The sequence below is a fragment of the Callorhinchus milii genome, unplaced genomic scaffold (genome assembly GCF_018977255.1).
Source record: "Callorhinchus milii isolate IMCB2004 unplaced genomic scaffold, IMCB_Cmil_1.0 Scaffold1, whole genome shotgun sequence".
Taxonomy (NCBI): domain Eukaryota; kingdom Metazoa; phylum Chordata; class Chondrichthyes; order Chimaeriformes; family Callorhinchidae; genus Callorhinchus; species Callorhinchus milii.
Window position 1 is genome coordinate 101,694,148 of NW_024704742.1, and position 15,781 is coordinate 101,709,928.

Sequence of the window (15,781 nt, forward strand, 5' to 3'; positions counted from 1 at the left end):
CATCCACTACATTTGTTGTGAAACTGTTTCATATTCCTTCTACACTCAGGACAATGGGTACTATTAATTTGCCTTATAGCATTTTTCAAACCCAATATTTATCACATTTTGTTACAATGATTTTGTTAAACAAGGATTATTAATAATGATCGATATCTTGATGTTTCATGCGGTGACAAAATGCAATCTACTATGTCTTCAACTTTATTCAATAAGAAAATGACTGAAAGACCCACACATTTTGTTGATACATTACTCCATGGTTGTTGCAAATTTATTCTTTGGTTTGCGACAAACAAATAATTTGCACACATTAAAATTTGTGAACAGCTGGTCAGAGAAGCAATAGCAGACATACTATGTAAATGCACATAGCACAATTGAACATGGTAAAATTGCAAGATATTTGGGAGTTCATCAAATTGCAAAAAAAAGATTTAAAAAGCAGCTAAAATTGATCAGATTGAGTTTCCAAGTAGCAAATCATATTCATTGATTCTTTGTACTTCAAATATCCCTCATATTCAGTCATAATCCAGACACCCTACTGTCTAGGAAAACTTCATTACAATAACTGTCAGGAAAAGCAGTCGCAAACAACTTCTGTGAAAAACAGTCCTGAAATGCCATCTGTGAATTTTCTCTACTTGGTCATAATACTGCAAGAATTTTTTTTGTCTGTATGAACTGTTCAACCTACTTTGCAGCAGTGATTCCAAAACAACATTGATACTGTGACATCAGTCTTGCTTTCTAATATTTTATTACTCTTTAGAATGTTTTGGAAATTTTTGCATTTAGAAAACTGTAAGAAAGGCACGTATTTTTCATAATAGTCCAGATGTTTGTTGGATTTCTTCCGCTCGTGTGAGTTCTTTAGCAGATTGATTCCAGAGACTGAGTTTGGGTATCCACTAAGGTTTTAGGAGCTAGGCATACAGCAGTTTATCTTTTGATGGGCAACAAGTAGCAGGCAGTAAGATCTAGACTACTTTGTGCATACTGATATAGAAATGGGAGCCAATTCTTTATAAAGAAAACGTCTTTTTTTGTTTTACAAAGGCATATTTTTCATGGCATTGTTGCTTCACATGTGAACAGTTTTCTATATTGTCAACAGAATGTTCAACATTAATTTGGAAGTGTACATTTGGCGGGCGTTTATATATTCCCATCGTCCAGCATTTTGTTCACACCATTACAAATTTTATGCAGATTATTTTTATAAAGTCCAAAAGGATTGTACAGTGCAGCCAAGAACTCACAATCCGCAAAGTGATTAAACACATGATTGATACGTCCGTGTGACTTGGCAGTCAAATGGCGCTGGATGACCTGGTGCAGCATGTCCCTGCATTCGTTCAAAAGTTTGGACAGAACATTGCGGTCAAAGGTAAAGTCAACCTGATGGAAACTGACAATTGTCATAGCTAGCTGGTGAAGCTTCTTCTTGAACTTCTCCATCAACATTGTCTCTTCATCATTGAACTGGTTATTTCGGAACAGGACTCCCAGTTTTATGACCATCTTGATGAGATTTTTGATGATCTTCTCTGCCTCCTTTTTGTTTTGAGTAAACTCCTTGGTTGTTTTATAAAGCTCATCTAAGACTTCACTGCTGTTGTCATCAACCAATGCTGTTGCTATTGACTTTGAAGCCATCTTCCCAAGTATTTTCTTCTGAGCCTGGACAGCCAGACTTTTGGAATTGAAGACCTCAGTGGCCACTGAAAAAGAAACACAGAAGGGATTAAACACACGATAGAAAACTATGATAAGACCAGGAATGCCTCCAGGTTTTTGTAAATTCAATCTAAATGTGTACAATACAATCTGCTCTTATTTCACAGCTTTTAGAAAATAGGACATAAGTTTGCGTTGTAAACCACAACAACCAAATTGCATTTGCATAGCACCTTTCACATTGGGAGGATGTCCAATCAGTGTTTCGGACCCGAGCTGATGGTCGGGATCGGGGAGTGGGGGAAAGTAGGTGACCGAAGACACGGTTGAAGAGGAGGGTCTTGAGATGGGTCTTGAAGGAGGCGAGGCGGAGGTACTGCGGGATGGAGTTCCAGAGGGTGTAAAGGGTAATTTCAGGACAGTCACTAGAAAGTTTTACTTTACCAAACGGGTAATCAATGACTAGAATAGATTGCCAAGAAGGGTGCTTGACATTGAAGGCTAGGGTACTGGACTCATTTAAAAAGCAGCTTAATGCAACCATGGGGAGAACGGTAGGGTGGGTTTTCTGGAGGGGTGCAATTGGATCGGCCAAAGGAACCTTCTTCATCTAAACCAATCTTGTGATCTTGTGTGATCTATTTTTTATTTTATTTTGCAGGTGTGCAACACCATTGACTCACCGCCACACATTGTGTTACACTACTCATTCAATTCTACAAAAACAGGCCACCTGGGTTAGTATCCTGCTGGGTTAATTCCTTTTCTGCCCATTTCCACTCCTGAAGATACTGACTCTTGGTGCTAATAGCAACTCCTCCGAGTTCATGTGTGAACCCAGGCAGTGAGTACAGTATGAGTATCAACTGTGGGAACACTTCAGCACAGCCAAATCTGATCCCTACCAAAAGTCAGCATCATTGGATCAGGAGCAGGAGTGGCTAACATCTCCCCTGCCGAACCCAGTGATGTTGAGTTCAATTGTTGTAACCCAAATGCTATTTCTGAGATGAGGTAACAGCACAAACTATCCGTCAGCACTTCAAAATGGTAGCCAATGTGGGAAAGGCAAAATAGCCGACTTCCAGGTTACTGCCAACATCATTTCATTTGCGCAAGTGCCATTGACCCCATGACATTTTCGTCAGGGGCTATACGGCACTCTGAAGATTCGAAAGATCTATTGCCCACTCTTTAGACTTATTGGGTTAGGTAAATGTGGAGGTCCACACCTCAATTGCGCTATAAGTCAACCTGTGTTATAATGAAGCACAAACCTAAGGTTCCCTGTAAACTCTATGTTACCAGTAGCTAAATGGGCAGAACTTGACTTCTGGTTTCCATTCTACCCATGCAGAATGTTGTGCTCACTGTGGAAAGATTACAGACTGGAATTATATTTCTTCGGTTAATGTGTACTTAAGGATAACTGTAACTCAACAAAACCTTATTTGCTAAATGGAACCTTAAATCCAACCTCAGGAAAAGGTCCCACAGCTGCAACTCAGATCAGTTTGAATGATCTTACAAATTGAGGAAGGATTTTACTTGCATAAACTTATTATAGTATAATCTCAGTTGCCAAATCTCATTTCACCTATCTTTACTTCCTGATATTCAGAAACGAAAGATGTAATACACATCAATCCTAGTCTTTACACACAACACTGTCAATTTTAGGCACCACAACAAGAATGTTCAATATATTTTCCTCCTTGCTTAAAGCTAAAGTATGTTTTTATTTAGCAGTTTGCTTGAAGTTGGTGCTATGCTGACAAAGGGAAATCAAGGGAGTTACATTGCATTCCACACACCTAATAATATTCCCTCCAAAACAAAACAATAATAATTTGGTCATTTTCAATCCACGACTGTTTGCGGGACACTGCTGTGCGCAATTGGCTGCTACATTTCACCCACAAATATATGGTCAATTCACTTTACAGCATATTCTGTGAAGCGCTTTGATAGGTTGAGAAGATGTGAAAAGCGCGATATCAAATGCAAGGATTATTATTAGTAGTAATAGTAGCTGTCTATTTCACCACTATTACTAGTGTCCAATGTTTTATAATTCTGTTCATGCACAGAACATCCAATGCCATTGTGTTACATACAGGAATGGCATCTTTGTGTGCAGAATGAGTATCATATATCATCAGGATTTATCAAACAGGAATAATGTACTTGGAGTGTGGTTCAGGCATCAACACCATCATGTAACCCCATAGTGCAGCAGGTAGCATAATATTACCAGTCATCTGTGCCTGGAGCAACTGCAGGCTGTTCAATTGGAATATCAGCCTGACCCTGTTGGCAGCACTTTCTCACCTCTGAGTCAGAAGGTTATGGCTTGAGCCTCATGTCAAGGTTTTGAGCTCGCAATCTATGCTGACATTCCAATACAGTGCTGGGAGAGAGTACATTTTTGGAGATGTTGTCCTTAAGACATTAAACCAAGGTCCTCTCTGCCTGTTCAGGTGGATGTTAAGAATCCAATGGCATTATTTGAAAAGAGAGGGGAGTTTCCCCAGGGAAGGGATATTCTACAGATTAAATTGATCATTCATACCTTCATAGCTGCTTATCAGATATTGCTGTGTGCAAATCGACTGCCACATTTGCCCACAAAATACACAGTTACTACACTTTACAGCAAATCCTGTGATACACTTTGAGACATCCTCCTAAAATGAAAAGCGCTATATCGATTGCAAGGATTATTAAATAGTTGTTACTAATGAAATAACCCAGAACACTACACACATCATCGATTGAGCAGAGTTTGTGGTGTTTCTAGCAATGTGACGAAAAGACACACTTTACAGATCTGAAAGCCTGTATTACAAAAAGGTAATTTGCGCAACTGCAAAACCATAGAAATTTACTGCACAGGGAAGGTCATTTGACCATCATGTTTGTGTTGGCTTTTTTAAGAGCAATCTTTTCAATTCCATTTACATATCCTTTCTTTAAACCCTTGCAGTTTACCATTTAACACAGTTTATTTGCAACTAGTGTCTGTGCAACATTAAAGACAGAAAGATAGGACCAGATAGGATATAAACTAGCTTTTATGAATCTAATCAGTAAATCAAACAGCATCTCGTACACAATAGTATCTTATTTATCATTTTCTGGCAAGGCTGGGGTCAATGGAGCACCTGGTCCCTCGACCCCATCCCTACCCCTCTCCTCACCTCCCAGCTCCACCACCTCACAGACATCATAAACCTGTTCACTGGCACCATTCCCGCCCCTCTAAAAATGGCTGTCACCACTCCTATCCTCCCTGGATCCATCCCTGCTCTCAAACTACCACCCCATCTCCAACCTCCCTTTTGTTTCCAAGGTCCTGGAACGAGTTGTTGCTTCTCAGCTTTGTTCCTTCTTCTCCCGCCACTCCCTTTACGGACCCCTCCAATCACGTTTCCATGCTGTCCAATGCACAGAAACAGCTTTGGTCAAAGTGACAAATTACATTTTGTCCATCTGTGACCAGAGCTCCCTCTGACTCCTCGTCCTCCTTGACCTCTCTGCTGCCTTTGATACGTTGAACATTCTATCCTCCTCCACCGCCTCTCCTCTCACCTCAACCTTCATGGTTTTATCTTGAAATGGTTCAGATCGTACCTCTCACACCATCTCAATTTCATTTCCACAAACGGTTTCTCCTCTAGTCCCCGCACCGTCTTGTGCGGCATTCTTCAGGGCTCTGTCCTTGGTCCCTTTTCAATATCTATATGCTCCCTCTTGGTGACATCATCCGCAGACATGGGGTCAACTTCCACATGTATGCGGATGACACCCAACTCTATCTCTGTGCCTCCACCCTTGACTCCAGGACCACTGTTGTCCTGAAAGAATGTCTGTCAGACATCAAGTCCTGGATGAGAGCTAACTTTCTACAGTTGAACGTCAACAAGACCGAAGCTCTCCTGATTGGCTCCTGTCAGAACCAGCACACCTCAGGAGCTGACAGCATCACCATCCAAGATGCACACTCCACCTTACTAAGCCAGTCGGGATCCTTGGCATCTTGTTTGACCAGCAAATATCCTTCCTATTACACATCCATGCCATGACCCGCTCTGCCTTCTCCCACCTCCGGAACATCACCCGGCTCCGCCACCGTCTCACACTGCAGGCCAGGCTCGACGATGCAAATTCCTTGCTTGTCAGCCTACCCAAGTCTTCCCTCCATGGCCTGTAGATCATCCAGAACTCTGCAGCCCATGTCCTCTCTCGCACCAGGCTCCACGACCCTATCACCCCCATCCTCGACGGACTCCATTGGCTTCCCATCACACAGAGCCTATATTTCAAGATCCTGGTCTTCACCTTCAATGCCGTCCAAGGTCTTGCTCCCCATTGCCTCTGCAACCTCCTAACCCCCTACCAATCTGCCCACTCCCTCTGCTCAGAGGGCTCCGGACTGCTTCTCGTCCCCCACCTCGCCCACCCCACCATTGAAGGTGGGCCTTCTGCCACCCAGACCCTACCCTCTGGAACTCCATCCCGCAGTCCCTCTGCCTCGCCCCCCTCCCTTGTCTCCTTCAAAACCATCTCAATATCCTCCTCTTCGACCGTGCCTTTGGTCACCCTCCACCCTCCCCAATCCCGACCCCTAGCTCGGATCCGAAACACTGATTGTCCAGCACCTTGGGATGTCCTCCCGACATGAAAGGCACTATACAAATGTAATTTTGTTGTAGTAATTTCTTTAGCTCTAGTTTATCGAAACTGGAGGTGAAGGGCAGGGAGGAGTTGGCAAGAGAGATTAGACAAGATTTTATTTAGGGAAAAGCACAAGCGTTAACTTGATTCTGGTTCTGTGCTGCAACATTCTAGGAGGAGAAATTTCACAAATCAGGGGAACTGCACTTGATACCAGTAAACCTGTCTTTTTTTAAAACTATTTTGTAGCTAATAATTCTAAAATTATTGGTCTCCAGGACACAATGAGCTCTTGTGGGTAAAATCTGTGACTGGGATATACGCCTGAATTCCTTTTCTATTGTCTGACTAGTCTGTGGTATGACACAATAGATGAATTTCACAATGGAGATTTTTGTTAAGAGAAAAACAAACACTTATTGATACACACGTCTTCAAAGTGGATGACCCGAAACCACACACAGAGTTTACACACCCCAGTGACTTATTTTGCATAACAATTTGTGGCAACATAATAGGTTTAAGGTTCCATTCCAACAATTTATCTCTAGAATTTCCATGTGTAGGTGGGATGCATGGAATTCTGTTTGCTTTGGATACTCTTAAGCATGGTGATGGGTGTCCTCATTTGTGTCCGGAATTAGGTAAACAGGATGCATCTCCCCAGGGAGAGAGTTCGCATTCAATTCTAATACATAGGTATTTCCATATATGTAGGTGGGGAACTCTCAGTTTGGTTTGGGTACTCTTAAATATAGTGATGGGTTTCTGGATGTGTCAGACACCCAGCTGACTAAAAAAAAACATAGATTTACCGATTCCAAACAAGATTCCTTAACAAGTTAAGCTTGTTTGCAAACTTCATTCTGTGGTGTCAGTTCCACCCCTTTCCCTTGAGTAGTAAAACAATCAGTGCAAAATGGGGAATCCTTCCAGTAAGCAGATTTACATTACACAACTCAACTCCAAAACAATCTACTCAGGAGAAGAGTTGACCATCATGATTTCTTTTTCTTATGGAATCCCATTAAAATTCTGCATTTTAAACCCCAATATGTGTGCAACTAGCTGCCGCTTTTCACCCACAAAATACAGTGTTTACTTTACAGAAGTTCCTGTGAAACACCTTGAGATGGCTCAATGACCTAATAAGGTACTATATCAAATGCAAGGATCTGTATTATTATATGTATGAAGTGTAGAACAAACTTATATTTTTCTTCTTCTCATTCCTCACACTACAGAAAGGGGTACTGATTTAATGCCTAACAGACAAACTGTGTTTAATCTGAAGTGCTAGTAGAAAGATAAAAAGAATAAAATTTGTAAGAGTACCAAAAATATGTCATGCATTTTCAATTACACGTGACCAATGTTACTGATCAAATTCTTTAATGGAAAAAGCATGATGCATACTTCTGTAACTGTATTTTCTTCCTCTGTGTCTATTTAGGATCTGTAGAATCCCATTTCAAGTAAATCAAAACAATATTTTAATGTGACCTTTATTCTCTGATAAAATACCCGACATTTCACAAGATCCCCAGCTCTTGAACATCTTAAAGCATTTTGCAATGTTTCTGTGACATGCAGTGATGATGTTTTTGCAGAAGCTTGTTGTATTCTGGAGAATTTCAGCACAGGTTAAAGCCAAGGTATGAGGACCACCGTGTGCCCTTAGGGATACTGTTTGAGTTTAATTAGCTAAAACCGCACAGCTTACCATTATAGAGCACTGCCGAGCTTCTGCTACTTGCCCAGCTAGGGCCATCCAACCCATTATAAGTACTCCAAAACGTTACTCCACATGAATAAATACAAGTTGTTGTTGTTAGGGCTTTGGCTCTCAGGGTTAATAAGAGCAAAGCAGGAAGAATCCCAGCCCTGAGTGGCTTATGTGCTTCTCAAAATTCTGCCAATGCGTCAAATTGGCTGGTCCATCATTAACTGATCCTGGAGTACTGCAGACCTGCTGAGCTCTGGTTCCATACCACAGAGATAGCTACCTACACAGGATTGACTTGAATTGCACTATGAAGCATATTATATTATGAACATTTGTTATACTGTACAGTTGATTCAACACTACTTTTTCCAGTCAATTGAAGAATGTGTGTGGCAGCTTGAATATGTATAAAAAATTTTAATTTAGAAATGACTACATTACATCTGTACCCATCTGATAACAGCTGTTACTAATCTCAACTAAGATCCTTCCTCACAGTTTCACGAAAAGCAGAAATGAGATTTACCACAAACCCTTGTGACTCAAGTGTCCCATTTGTCAGTTAAACATATCAATGGAATGACACTGTGACAGTCTGCCGCTGAAAGGTCAGTTTAACTAAAGTTTACAGATAATGCATTTCAAAAATGGGAAATGCTATTCAGCCTGTGGAGACAGTTTGCCAATTTATTTTATCATTCCAGATCTTTTAATTTTCCTATTTTCTCTATAAACAATAATAGTCTTACTACCCAAATATCTATCTGATGGAAACTGAGTTCTCATTCTCATTCACTATCCTCAAACACTGCTCAAAGTATGTTTGAACTCAGACCATGTGAACAAGCTTGACAATGATGCACACCTAATATTCCTTGTTCTGGCTGGCTAACAGCCACATGCTGACCATGCAATTGTGTTCCAGCACAAGTTGCAAGAGGAAAAGGGAAGTAGAGAAGGGGAAAGGGCAATATCCTCAGTTAAGTTTACATATGCAGAACAATCTTTTGAAATCATAGACCTCTAATGAGGAAAGGGTCCTGTGGTAAACTGGAAGTCTGTGGACGTCAACGTACATGTACGGTCTCCCTATTTACTTCCAGTTTCTAATTTAACAAGTTCCGCATTAGAGAAACAGAAATATTTATACAGGGGCAGTCAATTCTGAAGTATGAGAAAATAAACAAAAGGTAAAAGAGAAAGGAAAGCCTAAAGGAAGAAAACGGAGTCATAAAGAAGTACACATCTCACGCTCCTATTTACTGGGTGAGGGTGTCTTGTATTTCTGCAATCTTTGGGACTCATCTCTTCATACCCTCAGATGTTCCAGTGAAGTCTCTAATGGAGAGAAATGGGGTGGGGGTTGGAGGAGAGCATTGGGTCATGTATACTGGAATGCCCAGCTCAACAACAACAAGTTGCATTTCTATAGGATCCGTCACACAGGGTAGAGTCTTGGTTCGCTTATCAATATCATATTTCGACACCAAGCCAGGGAGGAAAGGGGAGGTGACCATACACACAATTAAGCTGAAGACGGGCAAAAAAGGGGCAGGATGACGTAATTGAGACAGGACGTTCCAGAGGTCTGTGTGTGGTGGCTGAAAGCATGCTTGCCGATGATGGAATTGAGTGGTTGAGGGACATGCAGCAGGCCCAAGCTAGTCGAGCAAAGAGGTAGGATAGAGGAGTAGGGTGTGAGCAGGTTTGAGAAGCAGGGAGAACAAGGGCATTACGTAATTTGTAGGTGAATGCTGATTCTCCATCCAGAATTATAGAATCATAGAATTTTACAACACAGAAGGAGGGCATTCGGCCCATCGTGCCTGTGCTGGGTCTTTGAAAAAGCTATCCAATTAGTCCCACTCCCCACTCTTTCCCCACAGCCTTGCAAATGTTTCCTTTTCAAGTATACATCCAATTCCTTTTTGAAAGTTGCTACTGAATCTGCTTCCACCAGGCTTTTAGGCAGTGCATTCCAGATCGTAACACCTTGCTGTGTAAAAAACTTTCCTTTCATCTTCCCTCTGGTTCTTTTGCCAGAGAAGGTACTTTAAACACAAATTAATCTCTCCAGACATTTCTGTAAGGTAATGGCTGGTCTGCTCTTTATTTGCCCTCCTTTTACTTGATGTTCTCCCGACGTGAAAAGCGCTATATCAAATGCATGGATTATTTGATTATTATGTTCAACAGTGAATGACAAAAGTTCCACTTCCACATCATTGACATCTTTCCCCTTGATAGCACAAAAACACTCGAGTTACTTTCAGAACAGCAAGTGAACACTTAAGTCACTTCTAGAACAGCAAGTGCTTTAAAACAATTTGACCAAGATGTGCTTTTATAGCAAAGTCCCACACTTGCCTCCCTGGCAACCACATATACATTTTCCCAGCAGGAGTAGCTAAAAGGCGATTAGAGATGAAAGCCTAGATGATTGTTCCCTCTGTAAACTAGCAGTAATGTGGCTTTATAGCTACACTACTCAGTGTCATATTTTGTAATGTTTTTACCCATTGAACCATCAGGGTGGTGGGGGAAAGAAAGGGCAACTGTATATTTAGTTTTTAAAGCTGCAACTGCTAGTAAAATGTTACATTTTTCAGTGAACTTGCTAATACAGTATCTGTCAGGAAGCCAAATGGATCAATGAACAAGCATGCTCAAGAAACTGGGTGCTAATTCATAACTAAAAATGAAAGGAAACACGGAAACAGCTGAAAGGATTCAGTGCACATGTGGGAACCAATAATAATTTAAATAAAATTAAATGTACTGTATATAGCGAACATCACAGTAATTTAATCTGCAAGTATCTGATGGAAGAGACTTAGTAATATCTATTCTAGATGATGGTTTTTGGTCTTGTGTTGGCTCAGTTGGTAGCACGCTCATTTCTGAGTCAGAAGGTTGTGAATTCAAGCACCACGTCAAGCACTTGGAGCTCATCTCCTAGACTGACACTCTGGTGCAGTAGTGAGTGAGTGCTGCCTTAAAGGAAGTGCTGTCCTTCGGATGAGATGTTTTTGGAGTCCTGTAGCTCAGTGGTTAGAGCACTCGCTTTGCAAGTGAGAGACCTGAGTTCAATTCCAGGCAGGGCGAAACCTTGGGCAAGTTTCCTTACTCCACACGCCTAATAATAAACCCTCCAAAACCAAAAACAATAATAAATTGGTCATTTTCAATCTACAACTGTTTGTGGGACATTGCTGTGCGCAATTGGCTGCCGCAGTCGCCCGCAAATATACAATCAATTCACTTTACAGTGTGTTCTGTGAAGCGCTTTGGGACGTCCTCCTGACGTGAAAAGCGCTATATCAAATGCAAGGATTATTATTATTATTAAACCAAAGTCCCAACTCCCTGTTCAGGTGGACATTAAAGATCACATGGTACAATTCAAAAAGAGAAAGGAGTTTCTCCTAGCTGAAATCCCCCAGATGAAATTGATCATTCGCTTCATGGCTATTTGTGGGACATTGCTGGGCACAGATTCAACATTTGCATACATTGACTGTATGACTGTCACATTCGCCTATAAATATACAGTCATTATATTTTACACTAAATCCTATCAAGTACTGTGAGACGTTTTGACAATGTGATAAGATACTATATTAAATTACTGTTTGAATGATATATTTTATATTTGTCAATCTATAATAATAAATAATAATAATCTATATGAAATATATTCTCTTTTTGGTTACAAAATGCATCAAACATACTGACCCATTTTTGAGAAATTTGGCCTCAAGTTCCACTGCGCGTTCCTGAGGTCCCACCCAAGTACAAAAGTGAGGTAGCTAAGTAACTTGTTTCCCATCTAAAGCGAGTCATAGATTGCAAGGCCTGGCTCACCAAACGCAAAACTCGATTCATATAACATAGAGCAACACTACCTACAAAATACCACATCTTCTTTTCTGCCTAATACCCTGAAGACTTCAAACATAATTTTATTTAACACCGACCACTTTTCTCAGCGCTGTGCCTACCTGCTGACATTTGCTGTACCAGTGCTGATGTAATTAACATGTACCTGCTCCTTCTGTAACCAATTCAGAGTTATTAATGTTCATTATGCGCTATGTGGTGTTAAACGTAAAGGAAATTATAGGTTCCCTTAATTATTTAAATGTAGAAAATGGGTTAATTCTACAATTAATAAATCTTTTTTATAGCTGTTACATTATTAAAGGAATTACACCTGGCATATAACAGAGTATTGCGAACAGTTTAATGTACTAAAATTATTACTGTAAAAAACACAAAAGGGGGTAGAAATTATGTTTTTGGTTGTGGTTTAATAAGGATCAAAGTGGGGAGAGGAGAAGGAGAGAATATGTTTCACATGAAATATTGTGTTGAAATTGGAAATGTACTTCAGGCACCTCAAGCCAAAGACAGTAAAAATCTGAACCAAATTCCCTTAGTATAGCAGGCTCTTTGTGACAAATATCCACCATAAACATTCATTACAAAAATCTTCAGCTAACTTGAACAACATTTAAGAAGGAGCAATCTATTTGAGACACGTCTGACAATGTGTTTCAAGCACCTCATAAAATTCCAGGCTGCAAATGAAGCAAAACTAAATGGGGTTGCCAGATACTTATCCCGTACTACATAAAATAAGTCTTTCTTCATTGACTATATTAAAGTCTTTTTCTTGGCTACTAATGTTTTATGAAATTATTCAGCATTGCCTATTTTTTTTCTTTTTGCACTCATACTTGTTTGTCAGCTCACTTCAGTTGGTAGCACTCTCGCTTCTTTTACCAGAAGCCCTACATCAGAACATGGAATGCATATAGTCTAAGCTGACACTCTAATGCAGTGCTGAGGTGGCTGCATTTTTGGAGGTACCATACTGTATGTAAGTCATTAAACAAAGGTCCCATTTGTCTGTCCAGGTGAATGCTAAAGATCCCATGGCACTATTCATAAAGAAAATAGAGTTTAACCTGGTGTCCTGACCAACAATCCCCCAAATAAAATTGGTCACTAACTTCATGTACAATTGCTGTGTGCAAATTGCCCACTGCACTTTATAGTATATCATGTGAAGTGCTTTGCGATGTCATGAAGACGTGATAAGGCATTATATAAAATGCAAAGATTATTATTATTATACTGACCCAGATTCCAACATGCTGCTTCAGGAGAGCAGGACAATTTGTAACAGATTTTCAGTGAGCCACCAGTAACATTGCAGCATTTCAGCTGACACTCTCATAGTCCAGAGTGAAAGACCGTCTCCTAAAGTTTCATTTGTCCTCCCTAATATCTCTTCCAAATATGAAACTATGGGAGGTAGAATAGAAAACACAAAACGGAATGTATTTTTTTGTGTGTTACCCAACAAACAAGCACGATTATGATCTTAGAAATTCTCTGTAAGAAAGGATTGCAAAATACTATTGTCAAAGCAAAGCCTTTGATTATGATGGATGGAGTTGTGAAGAGGTTAGAATTCCCGCAGCTAGAAGGCTGCAGCTGGTATTTTGTTCTTAATTTTAAATGTTCTCAGGAATACTTATTGAAAGGTTATCCATAGTCAACTGAATGAAGCAAAATCTTTATGCAATCTCATAAGCAATCATACTGGCAAATAGGGTTGCGTACTTGTTACACACTGCTGTCATACTGATATCCCCCATTGAAAGGCAATAACGTTCTGAATGTAGATGCATTTTTAGCCTCAATGGACACTTCTGATCATGCAGAAATTCTCAAACTGGCATTACATTCTGGTCATTGTGTGGTTATGTTGGAATATGGCTTGTGTTGATTAATTATTGTTCTATTCTGCTAAAGCTTTCCTGCATCAATTTCTGTCATAATTGTGACATTTAATTGCTTTTAGTAGAAACACAATACTGTATTGTGCAGTTCTGCTTCCACCCTCTGGAACTCCATCCTGGAATCCATTTGTCTCACCCCCTTCCCTTGCCACCTTTAAGGCCCATTTCAAGATCGACCTTTTGGACCGTGCCTTGGTCATCCTCCCACCTGCACCCCCCCTTGCCCACCACCCCTCTTGATTCCAATTCCCCCACTCAGATGTAAACTCTTGACTGTTCAGTGGCCTTGGGATGTCCTCCCAATGTGAAAGGCCCTATATAAATGCAGTTTGTTATTGTTGTTGTACATACATGCCACCCATTCAGAAGAGATCTGGCACATCCCATTGCTGATGAGGGATAAGTGAAATGTTCATGTTCATCTATCTAAAAATTAAATTGCATAATCCGCACTGTATTTTGCCAGTAAAACTATTTCATTGGAATTTGGTGCCCGGTGGATCAGAAACAGTAGGGAATTCAAGATTTACCATGGTATTTACTAATCTTTTTGCAAAGCTTGAAGTTAGACCCTATTCCCCTTGTTCCATTATTGGACTTTAATCACAAAGGAATTTTAAAATCATTGCCTACATATACCACACAAAACAACAACAACAAGATTTAATTTATAGAGCGCCTTTCACGTCGGGAGGATGTCCCAAGGTGCTGGACAGTTGGGTCAGGACCCGAGCAGGGGGGAAATGGTCAGGGTGATGGGAGTGAAGGGAGGAAGCGAGGACGGGGTAGAGAGTCGAGAGGGGAGCTGAAGGCACGGTCAAAGAGAAAGGTCTTGAGACCGGCCTTGAAGGAGGAAAGGGAGGAGGCGGCGAAGGCACTGGGGGATGGAGTTCCAGAGCCTGGGGGCTGAGAGGCTGAAGGCCCGGCCAACGATGTTAGGGCGGTTGGGGCGGGGGATGTGGAGCAGACCGGAGCCAGAGGAACGGAGGGTACGGGCAGGTAGGTAGGGGGATAGTAGGTCGGAGAGGTAGGAGGAAGCAAGGCCATGAATGGCCTTATAGGTGAGGATGAGGATCTTGAATTCGATCCTCTGGGGGATGGGAAGCCAGTGGAGGCGAGCGAGGGTGGGAGTGATGTGGTCGTGAAGCCTGGTGCGGGACAGTACACGAGCTGCAGAGTTCTGAATGACCTGCAGCTTGTGGAGGGAGGTGCCGGGAAGGCCGGCGAAGAGAGACTCGTTCACAAACTGTGGTGACTGGGTATCAAGGGCATGGACATGGATTCAGAATTGGTTGAAGGGAAGGAGGCAGAGAGTCATTGTTAAGCCAAAATGGGGGAAGAATTAAGTGTAGTCCCTCAATGATAACAACTTGCATTTAAATAGCATCCTTGATTCTTGTAACATCTTGGAGGACTAAAAAACCTCTTAGGGGTTTGTAATGGATCCCTTCCTGTTCCTTGAAAACATTAATTCATACTGGATTCACAGATGCAATCTATAGTTGAATTTGCAGATGAGACTACGTTAGGGGGATATGTGGCACCAAAGATCTTACAAAGGGTACACCACCAACCAACACTGAATTGGAGTGTCAGCCTAGACTATGAGTTTGCACCCCTGACGTTGGGCTTCGACTCACAACCTTCAGACTCAAAGGCGAGCCAGGCTGACACATAATTTTGAAGAGAGATGCCCGTGGACGTAAACAAGTGTCAGGGACCAAAAGTAGCAAGCAGAACCCAAAAGATGGAACCTCATGGAGCAGATCCTATGATGTTTAACATACTCAGAAAGGAGGACCTTTTATTTCTTCTCTAATACCACTGGTTTTACACATACTTTCCCAGAGAAGGCTGTGTCCATCTCCACCTAATGTAAGAACAG

The 15,781-nt window shown here is 41.2% G+C and overlaps 1 protein-coding gene across 6 annotated transcripts in view; it reads right to left on the reverse strand.

Moving 5' to 3' along the window:
* Nucleotides 1-239: 239 nt before the first annotated feature.
* Nucleotides 240-15,781, reverse strand: part of tnfaip8 (TNF alpha induced protein 8) — a 70,036-nt gene continuing 54,494 nt past the window's right edge. For 5 of the 6 annotated variants that reach the window (XM_007897360.2, XM_042333205.1, XM_007897358.2 and 2 more), the window contains one exon: nucleotides 240-1,727. In XM_007897360.2, coding sequence (XP_007895551.1) covers nucleotides 1,162-1,727 — 566 coding nt within the window. In that variant the 3' untranslated portion in view covers nucleotides 240-1,161. 6 annotated transcript variants of the gene reach the window in all.